Source organism: Acanthopagrus latus, chromosome 11, assembly GCF_904848185.1.
Source record: "Acanthopagrus latus isolate v.2019 chromosome 11, fAcaLat1.1, whole genome shotgun sequence".
Taxonomy (NCBI): Eukaryota; Metazoa; Chordata; class Actinopteri; order Spariformes; family Sparidae; genus Acanthopagrus; species Acanthopagrus latus.
In genome coordinates this window covers 27,286,129-27,307,949 of record NC_051049.1, presented here as the reverse complement: position 1 = coordinate 27,307,949, position 21,821 = coordinate 27,286,129, and the positions used below count along the sequence as shown (strand labels likewise).

At 40.5% G+C, this 21,821-nt stretch overlaps 1 protein-coding gene and 1 pseudogene across 1 annotated transcript; both read right to left on the bottom strand.

Moving 5' to 3' along the window:
- Positions 1-7,593: 7,593 nt before the first annotated feature.
- LOC119028787 (thiamine transporter 1-like) lies at positions 7,594-12,491 on the bottom strand. The gene is made up of 4 exons (XM_037115056.1): positions 12,286-12,491; positions 11,542-11,674; positions 10,927-11,142; positions 7,594-7,905 (listed from the first exon to the last, which is right to left on the bottom strand). Exons 1-3 carry the CDS (start codon positions 12,429-12,431, stop codon positions 10,999-11,001), a joined length of 423 nt encoding a protein of 140 aa, XP_036970951.1. The 5' UTR covers positions 12,432-12,491; the 3' UTR covers positions 7,594-7,905; positions 10,927-10,998.
- A 3,909-nt stretch (positions 12,492-16,400) lies between these two features.
- LOC119028728 lies at positions 16,401-20,842 on the bottom strand (annotated as a pseudogene).
- Between the last annotated feature and the right edge of the window lie 979 nt (positions 20,843-21,821).

Genomic DNA, 21,821 nt, shown 5'->3' with positions numbered 1-21,821 from the left:
TATTGAATTGGCAGGCTCTGTAATCATATCTTTGCCTTTCCTTCATATCCAGTCATCTGTTCCACTCTTCCTGGCTTGTAATTACATTTATGGTTATGTTGTGGATTCACTTGACACTTGCTAGGTCCTGTATGCCACAGCTGTTTTTTTCCATGGATCAAACAATTACAATCTGGACACAGCATTGGAGATGGTGCCCCGTTCATACCTATGAAAGCTATGAAAGCTATGCGCATGAAGCCCAGAAACTTTTGACATCCAGGGTATGAAAAAATAATGGGATCTTTTGTGTTGTGGATAAAGCATGCACACCTGAGACTTCTGCTGAGCAAAGTGTTCCTCTATACATTTTCATAGTAAAACAAGTCATTTCATGGGGTTTGTAATGCTTGAAAACTGCGGCCTGTTTTAAACAAAAAGTTGAACCAGGGGACATTTATGGCAGCTCCAACTGGAAATAGGCCACCAAAAACAAGACTGTCCCTGGAAAACAGGGACATCTGGTTACCCTACAAAATTATACATTTTGTCTGTCTATATCGCTCAGCTAGCTGATACGGACTATTTATTGGTTTCACATGAGTTATAAAATCAGGCTTCATTGAAAAATTTTAGTCAACAGCAACAAGTCCAGCATGAGTGACTGAAATCTCAGCAATTGTTCAGGTGGTGCTTGAGTCAGTCACAGTCTGATGGCTGTGGAGGTGAGTGATCTGCAGTAGCGCTCCTTCTTACACAGTGGGTCTGCTGCTGACAGAGCTGCTCAAGGCTTCCACAGTGTGGTGCAGGAGGTCAGAGGTGTTGTCCATGATTATTGTCTGCCTGGCTAACATCCACCTCTCACCCACCACTTCTATGGAACCCAGTGGACAGTCCAGGACAGAGCTGGCCCTCCCAACCAGTTTGTTTAGTCTCTTCCCGTCCCTGTACGTGCTGCTAGCTCCGCAGCAGACCACTGCATAAAGGAACGCTGATACCACCATGGTGCCATAAAATGTTTAAAGTACCCCAAAGGACTTCAGTCTCCTCAGCAGCTGAAGGCAACTTGGCTCTCCTTGTACAGGGCATCTGTGTTATCAGTATAGTCCAGTTTATTGTTAAGGTGAACACCCAGGTATATGTGTGTTCTCACCGTTTCTATGTCCAAACCCTCAGTGTTCACTGGTGTGATCTGTGGTGTCTTCCTCTGGAAGTTGATCACTATTTCCTTTGTTGTACTGGTGTTTATACAGGCGATTGCATTCATACCACTTAACAAATGTGTTGATGACCCACTTATATTCCTGTTTGTTCCCCTCAGACACACCACCAAAATGTACTGTATCATCTGAGAAACTTTAGAAGAGACAATCCACAGTTTTTGCACAGTTTTTAACTCTGTACAGAGTTATAGCTATTCTATGAAGATGGAATACTAGCTAGTAAACTAGCTAGCATGTCTAACTTTTTTTTTTTGAGCAGTTTCCGCTGTCACTGAGGGGAACTGTCTGGTAGATTTATTGGATGCTCATTCAGGTGTCAAAGCCCCTGCGTATCCTTCCCAGCGTTTCCCCTTTGTTATTTATGACCTTCATCTAATTTATTACGACACAATGAGGAGAGCCATTAAGGCTTACACAAGGAAGAGGCTTGCAGACATTAAATATGTTCAGGGATGTAATAATACCCCTGGTGCACATGTACAGTCCAAAATGATTGTCCCATGTCTAAATATAGTCCTGTTAGTCACTGTTGTTGTGTCTGTCATGATTATCTCAGTCTATCTGGTTTGATTTAATGGCCTCTATGTTGATCTTTTCTCCCTTTTACGACCATTGTTTTTGGCACAGATGGCCTTCACATTAATCCATCTCAAGTACCACATTATTTAGAACAGTTTGATCGCTCACTTTAGAAGGTTCAAAAGGTTGAATTTTAACTTAAATTATAATTATTACTTATTTTGGGACGTTATTGTATTTATCGGAAAAACAAGAATTATCCGGCTGTAGAGAGGTAAACTATTTTCAGTCAGTAAAATAGTACATGAACCAACTGTACTGTTGCTGTTTGCCAGTAGGTTTACTCAGTAGCTAGTTACAGCTACACAAGGACTCTTACATGTTAGATAATTTGCTAGCTAGCGAGCTCATAACTTGTACGTTTTACCTATGAACCATTTTCTGTCTGTTACAGAAAGTCATGAACTTTACAAAATGTTCTGGCTGGTGCAGTAGAGAGCTCGACTGATGCACTGTTGGCATCACAGATAGTTCCTGAGACATAGCGGTATTGCTGTGTATGTTCAATACATCTAAAAACTTATTCTCCAGGATGATAATGCAGATAAAGATGCAGCGGTAATTTGAATCAAAAGTTTGGGGTAATTTAGCATTGTTTTGTTTCCAGTGAAGTTTACCATTTTAGGGCACTGCCAAGCTTATTCTTAAACTAAAATATTGTGTTTGCTACCAGCATTTGAGGGATCATTGCAAAAGAAAAGAAAAAAAGATCTTCATTTAAATCCCCAAAAATGTGATATGTAGCCCTAGTGGCAAATGTGGGAGTAATTCATGCACTCCAAAATTAGGGATGGGATGGGATGTATGGTTGGGGTAGGCAAGACACAGGACTTGATGAAACAGATGGGACAAGCACCACCCATGACCTCCTCCGCACAGTATGGCTGGAGATGACTTTTGAAGGTGAGAGTGAAGGGGTGCTTATAGCTTGATGTTGCAAATCCCACCAATATGTGATTAGGTAGCACAGCGAGGTGGAGCATATGTTTAGCAGAAACACACTCAGTTGAAACATTTATGTTAACCCACGTGTCGGTCTTATATTGGTAGGTAACCTCTCCAATCTGTCTGACCTTGTGGGAGGTTCGAGGAATTCTAGCTACCCAGATTGAAGGCGTTCTCTTGTATAGGCGCAATGTCATGTTGTGATATATGTGGTGAGAAGAGGGCGACTGCAGCAATTGAGTAATGCATGTGAATGCACATACATGGTGTTTGATGACTGTTCAAGGGGGGAGACGACCGGAGGGCTTTCCTCCGAGCACCAGCAGACTGTCAGTCAATGAATCATCTGGTCCCAGATGTTTGTACCAACATGTCCAGCGTTGTTATGTCAGTGAAGATAGTTTAGCCAAATTCTGCCCAGAAAAATAATCTTTCTTCTCAGATTGTGAACAGGAAAATAATGAATGAATGAATAAATAAATAAATAAATAAAAATACACATTTTAAAAATCATGAAGTTATGTTGTACCCGATGAAAAGCTAGTGGCTGATGTAATATGTTCTCCTTGCAGGGTGCTCAGTGGGAGTGACATACGATAAGCTTCACCAGTAAATTCATAAATAAACATGACCACGCCTGCAGAGTTACTGTAGTGGTGGATAATAGCTCTGTGAGGGGGAATGCCCTGACTGTCATTACTCACCGTACATTTCTATGTGAATAGACAGAAAAGGAAGTTGGCTGACCCTTTCCTGGACAACATCGGGAAAAAAAAAATTAATTAATTAATTAAAAAAAAATGGATAAACCTGCATTGCTTCAGTTGTGAACCGAGCAGCATTATCATTTAAGTCCATCAGTTCTATGAAGCAGCGGTGGCAAATCTGAGCTCTGCAGCTGTAGTTAAAAAAAGGCTGGCTGTAGACCAGTTTTGTGTGGGAGGAAGAACGGCAAATTCGACTCACAAACTGATTCTTCTAGAAAGAAAAGGTGAAAACGGTGTTAGACGATAAGAGACAGAGCTACATCTTCACTGATCAACTGGAACCTAAGATGAACCAGGGTGAAAGAAGAGGCCATGTTGGATACCTTTGATGTAGTGTTAAGATGTAGCCAACTTCATCCTACTTAAAGGTCATATTGATAACATTTTTATGAACATTGTTTTTACAATGTGTGCTGGGTCCTAAATGATTGTTTATCTCTGTAAAAGTTCTGGTTGGTTTCAGCGTCTGCCAAGGTTTGTCAGCCGATGGTGTATCACTGTTGCACGTGGTAGCTGTGTTTCGTCAGCACCTGACACTCTTGGTGAGTTGCCAGTCTGTTGAAAAAATAACCTGTGAATGGCAGTTTTTTACAGTATGCACCCAGCATACTGTACTGCCCTTATGTTAGCGAGATAGCATTTGCAACATTTACATTAGCAAGTGATTAGCAAAGTAAGCATATCTATCAGTAGGCTACTTATTTTTAATTTTCAAAAGTCAATGATTGATAGAATGCAGCTTTACAAATACAAATACAATACAAAAAATGCTATAATTATAAATTATATATATTTATCTAAATTTCTTATTATGGCTTATGTGCACCATGACCTATTGCAACAACCGTTGCAAACATACAAAATTTGAACTTTTTTCAATATATAGTCATTTTCCTAAAAAAACACACAAATTTTGTTTTACTAAAAGTTTATCCTGAAATGTATAATGAAGGTTAATGTTCATGTATTGATTATTTAACTATTTGATGATCTCTTTACTTAGTATACATTTGTCCTGTAAAAAAGAAACATGGCCTTAACTCTTTATGTTTGTATTAATAGCAGACCTGATATAAAACCATCATCACTCTGCTAACCCTGCGGCTGTAGCTCAGGAGGTAGAACGGGTCGTTTAGTAATTGGAATGTCGACATTTTGGATCCCCCACTCCCTTGAGCCCCTGGGCAAGATGCTGAACCCCAAATTGGTCCTGATGAGCATTTGGCACCTTCCCTCCTTCACCTTCACTCAGCCATCAGTGCCTGAATGGGTGTTGAGCAGTCTGTAGACTGGGAAAGCATTATAGAAACGCAAGTCCATTTCCTGTGTATGCCCATGACGATGTTCAGATACACAAGGGTGTGAAAGCTCATACGTCAGCCAAAGTATTAACATATGAAGGGCATTAATTGCATCTATCTTTAGTACATCAATAAATCCATCCCAAGTCCACTGCATTGCAACTGCAGTCATTTTCATTTCTCTCAGAGGAGCGGGATGATGACTGTATGACCTAAGCAAACCGTGTGCAGCTGCTGGTTATTTGCTGAAAAGCTGATAGTGTGACACTACGCTGATGATGGAATGAACCCTGTTTCCTTGTTTTATCTGACAACACTGTACACACCGTTTCAATCTATGAATCACACACTATTTGTTTATGTGGCTTGGTGAACACGCATTTCTTTTCCTTGAAATGTTCCTCGGGGGAAGCAATAATTGTTTCCCTGTCAACCCCTCCAGTCCTAGCTCTTGTCTGACAGCAGGTCAGTTTTAGAAAATTGCAGCTACCTTGACTTCACATCAATACCAGGATCTGTTTGTCGAAGGGAGACTTATTCTGCATCCAAATGGAAGCGATCTTGGGAAGTCTTAAGGGCTCTCCAAAGTCACATTTCATCCAGTCCACAAGGGCCTGCAGACTTCATTGCAATACTGCCGTGACATTGTAGGACTTATACTGTTGAATGACAATCTTGAATCTTGTAGATTAGAAATGATACCACATTGTAACACATAAATATTTATACCATAAGTATAGACTATAGATGTTATATGTGGATAGTTCAAATAACTCACTGATGACCTTTGGTTACACACAGTACACCAACAGTGGTCTCTTGTTCGTCTCTGTGACCTTTTCCCTATGTTGGCTTTGTCGCTGACTTCCTCCTCTGCTGTTGTAATTATTGCTACCATAAATGTAAAGTTCACAGTCAACCTATATGGCTGTTTTTTCAGAAGAGGAGGGCCTGTCCATAGTGTTGATGCCTAGTGAGAATATCTGTTTGAATGAACTGTGTGATGTGACCCTTTAGACAATTCAAACTTTAAACAAGCAAACTTGTCACCTTAAACTCTTCAATGGAGTTGACAGTCATGCTCAACACGCTGAAAATGTTTACACACTGATAATATTTACCATGTTTACGTCTCAGTTTAACATGTCAGCACTTAACAGTATGTCGAAAAGATTACATTCCAACAAAATGCGTGGTTATACAGTACATATCATTGCTGCTACAACAATAAACACATACACATACAACTTTAACACAGTGGTGTTCATTTTTGTACTTCTTTTAACAAGTTGCACACACTGTATTCGTTATGGTTGACTGAATTATTCGCTGAATACATGTAATGAACCAAATCGCTTTTTTCAAACTCAAGTAAACCTTATAATGTTGGGGGTAATTAAAATGAGGTATTTTTAATCAGACATCCTGCGTTTGGAGGGCAAAGAAGCATCCGCTTCACCACACACCTGATAAAGGAGTTAATGACAACACTGGACAAAACCTAGGGACATGTCATCATCAGGATATGATCAATTAGCATGTGCGACGCATACAATATGCCAGCTTATTCCAGCTAATAGCTGCCGCTGCTCTCCATCCTGGAACCCTAATTATCAAACTGTTATAATTATGAATTATAGGTCAGACGTGACTAGACATGCATTGTCTGGCCACTTGCGGAGGGTCATTTCCATTTTTTTTTTTTTTTCTGTCAGCCTGATTGCGCTACAGTGTTTATGAATGAGGAGACAACATGCTAATAGGCTAATATAAACATGCAGAATTAGAGCATCAGGTTTTCAATTGATTTTAACAAGGTTTTGCTTTTCCAAGGACGACCATGTTTGCAGCACGTTTCGTAGATCTTGTTTCGATTTCCTGGAACTATGCGTTGGCCCCACACGTTTGATAAAAGTGGTGACACCCACACAAACATCAGTAGCTACGGCTGGTTTGTTTTAAAGCTTAGAGCCTTGTTCAGAAAGGTCTTATTCTGTTACCTGGCAACAACATGCTGCTTAGGGATGTGTGCCCTCACTTACTGAGTATGTATTATAACATCCCCCTGTCGTCACCCACCACAGACCCTGTATCCCCCCCACCACACCACACCACTCAGACTGGACTAAACATCTCAGCCAGCCAGGTGAGGAGGGAGCTGGAGAGGCTCAAGCAGAGGAAAGCTGCTGGACCGGGCCACATCAGCCGTCGTGTGATGAAGGCTTGTGCCAGTCTGTGGAGCTCTCCAGCACCTCTTCAACCTGAGCCTCCACCTTCAGAGAGTGAAAACATCCTGCCTCATTCCAGTGCCCATAAAAGGACTGCAGGCTGATTGCACTGACCTCTAACATCGAGAAGATCATGGAGAGGCTAGTTCTAACACACTTCGGGCCCCTAAGTGTGCCCATCACAGGACCGCCTACAGTTCCCACATCAGCCCCATGTTGGGGTCAGCAATCATTTCCTTATTCCATGGATAGATCCAACACCACTGTCCCGTCATGTTCTTCGACTTCCCCAGCGCCTTCAGCACCATCCAGTCCAGGCTGCTGAAGGCCAGACTGGAGAACATGCAGGTGGGTTCTCCCCTCGTCACATCTGCTGATGACTCTCTGACGGGCAGACCTGCAGTTTTTGTCCAGCCCGTCTGATCGGCACCATCGGCAACCCTCCAGCAGAACTGTGCGGTCCCCCTTCCTCTTCACCACCTACACCACAGACTTTAAATACCACACTGAGTCGTGCCATCTGCAGAAATCCTCGGTCGACTTCAGGAGAAACCAGCCCCACCCTCTCCAGTCCGCATTGGTGGGACAGACGTTGTTGTATCATACGAATACCTGGGTGTGGTGCTGGACAATAAACTGGAGTGGACTACGAACACGGAGGCAGTCTACAAGAAGAAGGGCCTGAGCCGGCTTTACTTCCTGTGGAGGCTCAGGTCCTTTAATGTCTGCAACCGGTTGCTCCAGATGTTCTATCAGTCTGTTGTTGCAAGCACCATCTTCCTCTCTGTGGCGTCCTGGGGTGCGGGAATCAAAGCGACAGACGCCAGACTGAACCAACTCATTAAGAAGACAGTGATCTGTTGTTGGCTCTAAGCTTGTCACCCTGGAGGAGGTGGAAGAGGACAGGTTGCTGGTAAAACTGCTGGCAATCATAGACACAAATCTATCTATCTATCTATCTATCTATCTATCTATCTATCTATCTATCTATCTATCTATCTATCTATCTATCTATCTATCTATCTATCTATCTATGTCATCTAGAATACAAACACATTAAAATGACAGCGGGCTGTTTGTTACAAATGCTGCACATCCTCCCCAGCACATGGTGTCCATAAATGAAAAAAGCTTGTGCGTGATTTGTGTTTTTGACCACAAACAACACTGCAAAAAGGAAACCTTCAATAAAATGAATGAACACTGAATTTGAGGGGAACACTACTGTAATTTTCTGTCCATGCAACACAATCAATTTACTTGACATACATCCTCAAATAAAGTGGATCGGTTGAGAAATAAATGTCAGTGTTTGAAAGCTCGGAGTAAATGGGATCGGACTGCGCATCAACAGCACATTTATGTGGATATGAAAAATACACTGAATGCAGCAAATTATATTTTAATGTTCTTGAACTCATGATCAGTTTACGAATGTATCATGAATTCAAAGACTGAAACTAGAAAATGACTTTTAAAAACAAGAAATGTAGTGTCATGATTACAAATCTTTGTTGTAATCTTTTTTTTTTCTTTTTTTTTTACTTTAATTTTTATTGTCAGTACAACAATATCATCAGTTACATGTGCGTTAGTTGTTTTATGAGACAAGGTAGAAGGTACAAAAAAACCAAAAAAAAACAACAGAAAATCAAGTGAGCGAAAAAAGAAAGAAAGAAATGGATAATATAAAACAAAATGAAGAAGTAAAATTAGATAAAAGAATATGGAAACTTAAAGACAAAATGCCAGTATATCGAATAATTACATTTTTGTCACAAAATGCCATGCATCCCCATGTCTACCTCCTAAAGGTTAGAGGGACAGGCGATTTTAAACTCTCATTGCATCAATATGCTCAATATTGGACTCCATCTTCTGTCAAATTTGTCCTTTTGTAATCTTAGCAGGAATGTGATTCTCTCCATCTCATACATTTCCAGGGTCTTTTGGTCCACAAGTCGTATGTAGGTTGCTCAGACTTTAGCCAGTTAATTGTGATGCATTTAATTGCTGCAGTTAGCAGGATTTGCAATAAGTAGTTTGTAGCTCTTCCCTCTATTACTTGTGGTTTTACCCCCAATACAGCAGTGGATCTTTAGGGATGTTGGCATGAAAAACCACTGCAAGAACTTTATATACTTCATCCCAAAATGACCTCAGTTTGGGGCATGCCCAAAATATGTGTAGATGAATACCTATGTGCGCTCCACAGCTTCTCCAACATTTATTATTGTGTGTTGGGCCCATTTTTGCCACTATGTGTGGTGTTCGAAAATATCTAGTAAAAACTTTCCACTTGAATTCTCTCCATGTGTTTGAGCCGGTTACCAACTGTGCTTCAGAACAGATTATGTCCCAGTTTTCCATTGATACCTCTTGATGCATCTCAGCCTCCCATCTCTGTTTAATTTGTACTGAGTTATTTGGGTTCAAAAGTAAGAATTGCTGGTAGAATCTGGAGATGACTTTTGTCTCATCATTTCCTGTAAATGCATCAGAAATTGCTCTGATCCTGTGGGATTTGCAATTTTGGCCCAATCTGTCTGTGCTGTTAAAAGGTGTCTCAGTTGTAGATACGTGAAAAAGTCAGTTTTGGGGAAGAGGAAATTGTTCCTTAATTGTCCAAATGACTTCATAGTGCCCTTCTCAAATGATTGATGGATATATTTAAGTCCATATTCTGACCATCTTCTAAATCCTATATCTAATTGGGCAGGTATAAAATTCCTAATTGAGCCTATGTTTGTTAATGAGGAAATTGGTCTGGGTAATTTTAACAGGGATTGTATTTCTCTCCAGATCTTTAGGGTGGACATGGTCCACTCTCCCATCTCAGTGTTTTTCAGAGTAATATCTAGAAAAGGTAGCTCAGGTAGAGACTGTTGACATAGACTTTTTTCAATGTTGAGCCATCGTGTATCCGTGAGGTCCCTGAGCCATGCTGTCAGAGGTTTTAATTTTGCTGCCCAAAAGTAATTCCTTCGTTATAATCTTGATAAATGTTTTTATTTTACTGAAGTCTTGCATTTATTGCTCTTTTTCCATCTACTGAACTCAGTAGAAAGTGTCACATTCATCCATTCTCACATACACTTGTGGTTCAGTATCTCCCTCGAGTATACTTTGGCATGCAGCATGGGGATTTCCTGATTGGATGATGACTCGCTCTTCCTCCTGAGCCGCACTCCTGACAAACATAGAACTTTGCCCGTGACTGACATGAAGCAAACATTTTTACTGCTGTGGATCAGGGAAAAATTAAGCATGAAAATTAATGTGCATGTAAAAAAGAACAAAGACTAATGATAAAATAAATAATATATAACTTGTTTGCACTTTAAAAATATGTAAATGCAAATATATAAAAAAAATGAATAATGAATGATATCCTAAGGTATTTTTGTTGTCCTGATTTTAATATGCATCATTATTTATTTTTTTTATTACCAAATGTTTCAAATAAGAGACTTTGACCTTAATAACCACAATAACCCTTGAATACAAGTTATTGATAAAATGATCAAAAATGCAGGTAATATAATGGTCACTGATTATGTCACTTTGATAAGTCATGACATGAAAATACCATAGAAAAAATTCAATGGTTTAGAAATGGCAGATTTAATGTCAACATTTCAGCAACTTGACTGAGAATACTAATGACATAATTAATACAGAATACAGAATGACAATTAAACATTTCTGTGTTCAAATTAAACCACCGCAGAGTTGCCAAGTAGAGATACACTTGTTTTATACTGTGCAGGTAGTGCCCTCTAGTGGCTGCCTGACCGGATTGCACTTTAACGATGAGAGGCACAGCACCCTGCTGATGACACACTGATAAATAACTCCACCACAGATGCTCTGATGAACATGTATGGCTACAGCGTCGCCTTACTTTTTTCTGCTGATTTGATCCGATGACAGAAATGATAAATGTCCTCATGCTCTTCAGTGTCTCAGAGAGTCCTCAAGGACGCGACCCCTCCGGCCTGTCGCTGGCTGTCTCTGCCTGGTTGCCTCCACAGGGACTCTTCATGCGGAGCACAGTACACACACCTCTTACCGTGAACAGCAGGGAGATGGCGGCAAAGTATGAGGCGTAGATGAGAAACTGAAAAGAAATGAGAGGATACATTGCACTGTGGGTGATAACTCATAAATGAATGAATCTTTCCATCCAATTATTCCCTGTTGTCTCTTGTGGTCTGTCTCACTCTGTATGTTCATCGAATGCCATTCAAACAGCATTTTGTTGTTGTTGTTGTTGTTTTTTTATCAGTGCTACTCAATGTCTTCATTTCATTTTCTCTGCACGGTTTACATCACTCTCATTTGCATTAATATTGCTCAATTTCCAACTTATTGTAAAAGCTAGTATTAAAATGTTTCTGATCCTCTATGAGTAGGCTGATGTAACACAGGCAAAGAGGCTAAAATCATCTACTGACTGTGTTTGATTGTGTGTGCTGCAGGACCTGCAAGTTTATTTATTTATTTATTTACTTTTTACCTGTGAGGTGATGGTGAGCTTCAGAGGCTTGGTGTTGATAACAGTGGCAGTGAGGACACTCTGGAGGACTGTGGCAACAAATTTGTTCACCCCGAATACCAATGCATAGCACCTCCTGCTCAAAATCTGAAAACTGTAACATAAATACTGTACATCAGATGCTGGGTAGAATTAAAGTGTTGATTTATAAGATGAATCTAATTACTTCTATTCACATTTAAGGTTATACGACAAAGGATACTTAGATAAAGGTGAATCACAGTATGGTACATTTTAAAAACCCAGCCAGACTCTGTAAGGTAATGCTTTTTGGTTTTGCAGGTAATATTAACCATAGTCACCGTCTTAGTTTAAAGGTGTAGTATGTAGGAATTGGCCATCTTTTGATCTGTTACTCCCAACAAACAAGGACAGCATATCACCAGAGTAGCTAACTGCTAATTTTATTCTGTTTATGACTGTAGCTGATGTTATCTTGTTAGCTAGGTTAGCTGTGGAGCTTTCAGAAGTTTTGGTGTGTACAACAAAATATATGCATGTCTTGAAAATTGCTAATTAGCATTAAACTCAACATGTTGCTGAGGCTGGTGGAATGTCATGAGTAGTGATTGTACATTTGTGGCACAACACATTTAGATTCTGCCCAGAGGATTCATGCATTCACACAGATACACAGTATTGATGAGTTGTTCAGCTGCAGTCCTCATATCAATACGTGGGAGCTCACATGTTATGAATTCTTACGTGCAGATGGCCGTGAGGAGCAAGTACAATGTTTTGAAGAGGGTGAAGCATGTGTGGCTGATCCAGATGTTGTTACTCTGACCCATAAGGAATATAACCGGGGCAATCAGAAGTGTGAAACCCCCCAGGACCAGTTCCCCCCACATGGACCACTCCAGAGATATGTGTCCCACAGCAACAGTGGCCGCGGCTCCTGAAGGAGAACACTCTGTGAGTCAGTGCAGAACTGTAGGGTGACTGGGGAGAACATGGCAGAGCCCTCAGAGACCAGAGACACAAACACTTAATAAGATGATGTTTTCGGATTGGTCAGATTGTTTACTTTAGGCACAATGTGGGACAAATAAATGAACTAAATAAACTCTGATGAAAATTCTGAATTTTCTACAATACTTCAAAATGTAGTAAGGAAATGAAACTGCAACAGGAACATCATTAGAACAGCTGAAACATTCCAGAGGTCCAAAGTCCAAGGGTTCTGAAATGTTCACAGATTTTTCTGTCATTAATATTTAAATGCAATATATTCAATATTATGGTTAACTCTGATTCCTGTCCCAGCAGATGAGAACAACTTGCGTTTTCTTGAATGTTTTAAGTCATTATTCTAAAAAAAGATACATTTTTAATTCTGTTTTATCATAAACTGTAATACTGTTATGGGTAAAAAAGATTCAACATATAACCTATGATGTTTTTAGCTTCTCAATACTTACTGAAATCAAATATAAAGTCAACTTTTTGAATAGCCCATCGGACACACAGTCTCTCAAGGAGTCATTTTTAAAGCGCTATTTCCATCATTGATAAGCGAAAACATATTATTGAAAAACTCTGTGAATAAGTCATTGTTGTTTCTCATTTCAGCCACAGGGTGGCACAGTGCAGCCCTGACGCCTCACACAGCTCCTGTCACCACAGCAGAAGGAGTTATGAGGCCCCGTTCCCTGTGGATGGATATGAAGTCAGGGACTCAAGTCAGTGAGTCTTTGGGGCATTGATTATTTTGAGCTCTCTTTTTTTCATCCTCTTTTTCATCTCCAGGTCCCCATCTCTGCTTCACATACTGATTTAACTTGGTTGCTACATGCATCATATGTTCTTTCTAAGTCGTGCTGCAGATTGAAATAAACACTAAATAAAAACTGAGTTGCGTTCAGTGACCCGAGCGTTAATAATCTCTGAGCCCCAAGAGACATGGATCTACTCCAGAGGAGCTCTTTATCCACTCGAATATAAAGAGAGGATGAGTAGAACTGCTCTGGTCTTTTAAATGTATACATTGCCTTTGATTCTTTGATCATCCGCAGTCAATGAACGCTAATAGTCCAACACCCAGGCTAGTCTGTGTATTTAACATGTTCTTTATCAATCCCCCTGACTCCGATTAGCAGAGGGGGGTCAAACGCAGGCTGAATAATTAGAGCAGTTTCCACTGCAGCATCAATTGGAGGCTTAGCAGGGTCAGAAGGGGCCGGCTCTATAGCTTCATAGACAGGGATCAATAATGCAGCTGGGCTGTACATTATGTTCAAGCCGCAGGAATTCAAGCTAAATTGGGTAGGTGCTTGAAGTTATTCAATAATTTAACCCATTTTATGTCTCACAGAAAACCATCTGTATCTGACGCCTCCGTTACCCACAAAGCCACTTAGCCACTGAATGACATCACTGGAAACATTTTATCAGATAATGTGTAGCTTCCTCTGGAGCTACAAAAAACTTTATACTTCTTTTTTTTTTTTTTCTCAAATGCAATAGTAGATTGGTGGAGTTACCCTTTTAAGAGATCTTGTAACATAGACACCATGTCCTCAAAGTATGACATTTATACTGCTGTAGAAAAGGTTACTTCTCCCTGGGTATTTCCAGTCCAAGAACTTCTGCATAGGGAGATGATTGGGGCAGATAGTGGCTGTATACAGAGCAGCATTTTCACACCAGAAACAAGGCCTCCTGTCCTATTTTTTGGCCAAATTCAGGCTACAAAAAAACAGGTTTGAAGAATGATTGTGGTTTGGCAAACTGCCGTCCCCAGAGAGATGCCACAAACGTGCCTTTAAAAATGGTCAAAATCAATGCAACACCAAGATATCCGGACTTTTAGTCTCCTAGCATAAAACATTTCAAATGCATCTTTGATAAGCCTTCGTACTCCCAGTCTGCAACTCTGTAGCCCAAATCACCCCGGATGACATCATCAGTTTCACTGTGATTGTGGTTTGATTTGAAGGATCAGACACGAGCTGCATGCAGGTCACACTGAACCATGAGCAGATGGCAGATGGGGAACATTTGTGAGCTCACGTTGTGTTTGTTTGTTCACGCTGATGACATAGCATCACACTGTATGCTGTGTGTTGCACAGTGCGGTTTGAATTTGCACATGTTAAGCTCCAGTTTGTGGTCTAAGTCTAAACCAAAGTATATTCAGTGTGCAGTTTCATGCCAAATTAGATAGAGAACCTTGGACATCCCTGACCTGTGGAAGAGAATGTCCTGACAGAAACTATGCTCTGAATATATTATCCATTTACTTCAATACGTTTGAAGTGTAAATGACTTGCAATTACTGTTTTAGCCCACAGATAAAAAAAAAAGTTTGGTTTAAGTGCACTGTAACTCCCACTCCTTGAAAATCATGCTCTAGAAGACAATACAACTTATCATAACTCTGTTCTGCATACACATTTCTTTTTATCTTAATATTAATGAGCTCCTAAAAAAAATGGTTGCTTTCAAGCCCTGGGACATACAGAGTTATTAATATGCCGAATATGAAAATACTAAATTATGTTGTGTTTTTCTGCTACGTTTTATCATCTTGGTAATCCATATGCATATTTTCCCTATCGGTTCCAACCAGGTTTTTTTCCTCAGGGATGTTTTCTAAGTGTGGAACGGAGAAAATACAGCAGGAATCTTTGGGGAAATATCAGACATGGGCCCTACAGCTTGACTGCGTGTTGGGCAGAACCATTTACAAGTGAAAGGCATACAGCTGGATGTGGTTTACACAGAGTAATTGCCTTTGGTTTCTGGGGAATACAGGAATGTATCAGTACTATAATCAATAAAAGTGCACTGGCTAGATGGCAGCAGCTGCTATACCCATCTGGGGATGAGAGCAGGCAATTAAATAGTCTAATTAATGCTGCTCCTATTGTCTGCCGCGCTTTGGGGGTTGCGAAATACTGATAGTAGAAAGGGATTGTGTTTTCTTTCTGCCTATTTATCCGATTATTTTTTTGTAGCAGGGTGCATACAACCCCCATAAGCTTTAATGAAAATGTTTGGACTTGTTTTAACAAGAGCCTGAACCAGTTCTGCTAAGCTGGATATGCAGCGGGTGATGTTCTGAATTAATCAGTTTTTTTCAAAATGTTCCCAACAATTCCTCATGGGATCGGAGTGACACTGAAGAATCAAATTGTCTAGCGTGTGAAATATGGGAGGTAGCAAAGTTTTACCTACTTTTTTTTTTTAGTAAGTAAAAACTACATACAGAGGACAGTGAGTGGAGGCAGAAGTATTCAGATCCTGGTACTCAGAGTACTGACATTTTAGGTAATACACTGGCTTGCAGATATGTGCAGATTTGAAGTAGGCTTGTGCAGTGCCTGCGCAAAACACGCTGTTCTTGATAACTGTGAATATATCCTTGATAAGATAGTGTTCTGATTTTAGACCCAGTTTTGCAAAAAGCATTCTTATCATGTCATATGTTGATAGTTAACTGCTTAATAAATTCACAATGTAGTGTGCATTCATTTTAATAAAGCAACGCACAGCTTAGTAAAGATTTCACAATCTTATTGTACACAATTATAGGAAACATATAGGGCTCCATTAACCTTCTTAAGCGTCTATGAATTATAAACAAGTTCCTCTAAACGCCTTATAATCTTACAGTACAACATTCAAGTACAACACTGCTGTTTTTGACACATCTATACTTCTATTAATGTTATTTCAATCTGAATGACTTATGGGTGCATTATACCTATTTACTTTTATGCAACTTTTAAGACTGTATTGAAGTAAAAAAAAAAGAAAGAAAAGAAATAACGAAAAAAAAAAATCAGTGGTGCATTAGTTACCTGACAAATCACTGATGGTGTCTACCCGTCCGTTGTATTCTGTGAGGTTATGGGGCTGGATTTGCTGCCAGAGGAGCTGGATGTAGCTTGCAACCTGGTAAAAGCCACATTTCCCTGTAGCTGCCCATATGCAGAAGAAGACCACAGCCACAGATGAATAACTTTCCTCACAGTCCAGCGCGAGCCTTTCGCGAGAACATTCTCCCAACATGCTCGGCAGCCGTCACACATTTCACCCGTACGGAAAAGTCCTGCCTGCCAGGGACGTTACAACCTAGTCTTTGGCATGGGCAGGAAAAAGGAGGTTATCAGGGCGACAGAGACAGAGATGAGGGTTAGAAAAGCTAAGCAGTACAGGGGCACCCCACCCAAAGACACAAGCAGTTGAGCCAGCAGGGCATGGCTCTGACATAACTGGTTACTCTCTGGTAATACCTGGCCTCAACAATGCTGTAAATGTAGGAGAAATAGGCCACATCTGCTGCCATGGCAATGCTGTAGCAGAAGAAGGCTAGCTGAGTCAAGTGGACCCCTGAGCCAAACAGAACCAGCACAAATGCTGCAACATAGTTGAGCCCCTGGAGGATGATTACAGGCTTGTACCTGAGGATATCTGTCACCAGGAGGACTGGGATGAGGAGAAACAGGCTGGAGTAAGTCCACACAGGATACACCTGTCTGTTCACCTGGATATGGAGGAAAGAAAAAAAAAAAAAAAGAGAGAGACCATACTGTTTATTAAAATGATCCCTAAATGCTGAGTGCAACGCATAATGGAAAATTGTTTCAGGAAGCAGCAGGAATGAGGCTCACAATGTAACATGATTTATGCAAATAAACACAATAGTTGCAGCTTGAAAGCAAAATATAGTCTTAAGTTTTCATGGAGATGTTTTTTTTTTTTGTTTTCCACTTTGTCCTTGATTGAAATGACAGTATTTTAAATTCCTACCAATCCTCTTAAGCTCCAGAGTCATAAGTATATGGATAAAAGAAGCGTTTTTTTTAGTGCTCCAAATGTGCATGATTGCTTTGAGTGCCCTGACATATATAACTGTCTGGTTTAAGCTTACATTTGCCCTGCAATCGTAGTTGAGTCTGCAGCCTGGACTCATAAAACATTGGGAGCCTGCGTGAAACATAAGAAAAAAACATGGCTGTAATAGTTTGCTAATCCTTTTTTGACTTATACTGAATTGAAAACAGTTTTCAGCTTCATTGATTGATTCTGAACATCCCACACACAAACAGGAAACAGGTGATGCTATCATAATTGGGTATGAAGAAGGCATCCTCGTAAGGCTCAGTTGTTTACCAGCAAAGATGGAGTGTGAAACACAAAGGACATCTGGGCTTGGGAACACTTTGTAAAACTGTCGTCAGTGTCAAGTAATTGCTTTCTTTTATAATTTTGTTTTACAGTGTTCTATCTTTTTTACCTTCAATAAGTACCTCTCTATGTATTAGTTTTAATATGGAGGTGGAATCTGCCATTGCTACAGTAGATTTAGTTTGAGTGTTTCACAGGAAACAATGCATGCACAAAATCAACTCAGTCGCCTACAAATAACCACTTAGGGTTAGTTAAAATAAATAAATAAATAAATAAATAAAAATGGTTTGGCTTCTATACCTGTTTTGACTGCCAAAAAATGAGATGGTCAGACTTCCCCACAGAAATGGTTCAAAATGTCCCCACAGACTCGACATGCTCGCTTGGCAGCTATGTTACGACATCAGCTCCCCCTCTGCCTTATGATGTGAAAGTCTGCTAATAAGGATGTGTCAGCCTTGGATGTATTGGTTGTTTGCTAACCGCTTACACTGTATACAATTCATATCAGTCTCACTGTTCCTTATCTTTCAACATAACAGAAGTGTATAAAGGAACTACCAAAGCAGGCTTTTGGAAACGGAATGTATTTGTCCTTGTGGTCCGTGCCAACTGCAGTCTCTGTTAAAACTTCGACATGCATTCATCAGTGGATCATTTAAAATTCAGAGTAATGGAACCAGATGAGATGCAGAGTTAAGGTGACAAGCTGCATCTAAAGCAACCTTCACCGTGTCCTACAGTGTTTGGAAAACCGTGTGCTGCCGCGTGCAGCATCAAAACTGCGTTCACCGTCATTATTGAGTAACTTCTTCATCAAAGTGAATTAATTTGGCTGAACCCTAGTTGCTCTTCTGTTATACTGCATTTCTGACAATGTAGCTGCTCAGGGAGTATTTGCTGTAGGATTTGACTGTACTTGCTGTAACCACGGTAACCACAGATGTCTCCAAATTAACCGGGACTGAAATGTTAATCTACAATTTTAAATAATGGTTTGACATTGATTCATCTGTCTCGAGAGGATAAATCCTCATTAGTTTGGTGTCTCCATGAATTTTCTCAGTGCAAACACGAGGTCAAACCTTTCTCTTGATCAGCACTTTGATGAGGGCGAAACAGCATACAGTAACCCCCCCACAACCCCTGCAGAGCCAATCAGCAGCTGCATTTTCAGTGGACACCAGAGTTGCTGTTGCAGTTGCCAGAAGCAGTTAACGTTTTTTTTTTTTCTTTTTTTTTTTTTTTACAACGATCAACAAATGTGAATCTTAACCATCCCGTTATCCTTGGGGTGAATTTGACCCCATTCAATATTTAACGTCTCTAAATAAATGGCTCACATCATTTCTTTCGCTTGATAGTTCCCTGTTTCATGAGGACAACTGTGTAAAACACATAACAAGTGTAGATATTACACACATATTTGTTTTGGTTTTGTTCTAAAAAAAACTTTGTGCAAACATGCAAGTGGGCAGGGGAAGGCACACTGTGCTGACATTGAGATGTTTCAGCTTGAGCCAGGTAAGTTTGGAGAGCAAGGGTCAAGCTAGCTAACAGCTACACTGGCTGTTTGTGGTGAATAAACATGGACTGCACAAACACTCCAGTCGTACTAGTGAGTAACACATTCAAATATGTGCGGGTGGGTGTTCAGTCTAAATGCACCCCAAGACCTCTGGCTCCTTGAGTGAAGACAGGAATATATCAGGTTGGTGGTCATTGTCCCTGTAATGAATACAAATGTACTTTAAAATCCACCAAGATAAACTCACTGTCAGTTTCACTTTGTTGGAGGGGTTGGAACAGGAATAGTTTGTACCTTGTTCAGGAACTTAGTAAATATCTGTAACTTCGAAATAAAATCTCAAAAGCCACTCGGGAGCAGGAGTTGAAGAGGTAATTTGCCTCATACATGGCTGAGCATCGAATGAGCCCACCTTGAGAGTACCTGCCATAATTTGTGTGACTAAAGCAGCTCCCATCCTGCCTTGTGCATCACAGAGTGATTGTTGCTGCAGAGGTGTGAAGGACCCCATTTAGTTTCTTCTTCATGCCACGGTGTGAGGGGTGACACTGAAGAGCCTCTCATGTTCTCTTCAGTCTGAGCCAAACCTCACTTCAACACTGAATTTACTCATGTGTCATGTAAACAGGGCAGCTCTGCAGACACCAGAGGACTTTATGCTCCCATCAGGGTGCTCCAGCAGTACATAATACACGGTATAGTACAGAAAGAAAATAATGTGTTGGTTACAATATGATGCATTTCTCTAATATTAAATATTAAGTGGTTAACTCATTTTATTTCTTTACTTACATGGGTGATCTAACAACCTCAGGTATTTTAAACTAATGCTCGTTTGTCAGTTAGTCCTGCTCATGTGTATGTCCGGATCAGACTGCTAGGACACTTGACTTGTATATGTATGTTGTTAAGGGGTGAACTGTAGAGGCTGCAGTGATTATGATGGAGAAGAGGAGGAACTGAGGTGACGTAGAATAAAATCAACGGACTCTGTGTTGGAGGAGGAGGTTGGCTCGGAAGAACGTGTTTCACCCAGCAGACCACCTTCCGTGTCTGCCGTAAGCCTACATTGACTTAGTCAAACTGACATGCTAGCTTACTTAACTTAATTAACATATTCAATTTACATCACATACATAAATTAACTTAATTGTCACTTAACCTTCGTTATTGTAACCCAATATCATGATCTTTTCCTAAACCTTACCAAGTCATTTTGGCTGTTTCTTGAAACAAAACATCCTTGATTATGTTATCAACAGTTCAGTTAATATTTTTCACTACTTCCTTACACATATTTACAGTCATTATAGTAAATATATTGTGGATTGCATTCAAAGTCCTTTCCTCAGGCTTCTATCTGTGCAGCAGTCACATATCTCATTACACAGTTCAGTGCCTCACCTGTTCGCTGGTGAGAGTCTTGTAAGTTCCTGTGAGAAACTCTGTCATGAAGGGCTCTATGGGCCTCATCATGGAGCAGAAACCGTAGGTGCAGAGCAGCGCAGTTGGGCCCACCCAACCAGCACAGTAAGGCACATAATGGCCTGCCCAGCAAGGCCCGTTGCCACACTCCCCGCTCCAGCAAAAACCCATCGTTCCTCTGCGGGTCCCCCGGGGACGTCTCGCTGCGTCCGGCGAGAGCGCGGTCTAATTTAGGCAGTTTAATCTGTTGAGATACGGGCGCCTCAGATAAGGCCAAGGTGAGACTGACTGTGAACACCGAGTCACCTGCTTCGCCATTGTTGTTTCTCTCCTCCGAAGTTTTCCTGGCTACGGTGAGACAGGAAAAAAAATGTGAGGCTGTGAGCGAAGATACATTAGGATGAAATATGAGGTGGTGAGCCCCTGGGGCTCCAGCAGGTTATAATAAATATTGTCTCCTCCTCTGTCTTTATACAAAACACCCTCATTCCTGCAGATTTTGAGGAAGGGGTAGAAGTCAAGCAGAGGAATATGTATGAGTGTGTATCTGAGTGCAGGTGTACACACCACCCTGGTGCCCCCCCATACACACACACGCGGTGTACATACTGTGCCACCATCAGCCAAAGCAATGAGAGTTAAGATATGTCTCACAACTGTTTTGGTCAAATAAATAAGAAAAAAATACTTTTTTTTTTTGATACAAAATACTTAAGGCCTTCTCTTCAGGCTGCTATATAAAAAAATAGTTAATAGACTCTTGGACACATCCACAAGGCACTAAATTAAACTCAACTCTCTTCAACTCAATTTTCCAGAGTAGCTCCTCTGATCAGATAATGTTGATGTTCAGCATTTTGTCTTTGTGACTGTCATAAATAACAAGTTCATAATGTTAGAGTCAGTTTGGGAGTTTGCAGGGTGGCTTGGCGGTGAATTCTTAATACTTAGGGGAGGAAATAAGCGAGGCAATCATTCCCGAGATGAGAATTACTGTAGTCTGTAATTTGAAATATCCAACGGCGAATTATGACTCACCAGTGGGGTGTCAACAGAAAGCTCTGCCTCAGCTCTAACTGTCAGACTGTCTCCCCGACTTAATTCTCAACATCAAGGTCATCCGGCAAAAAAAAAAAAAAATATTATTCAT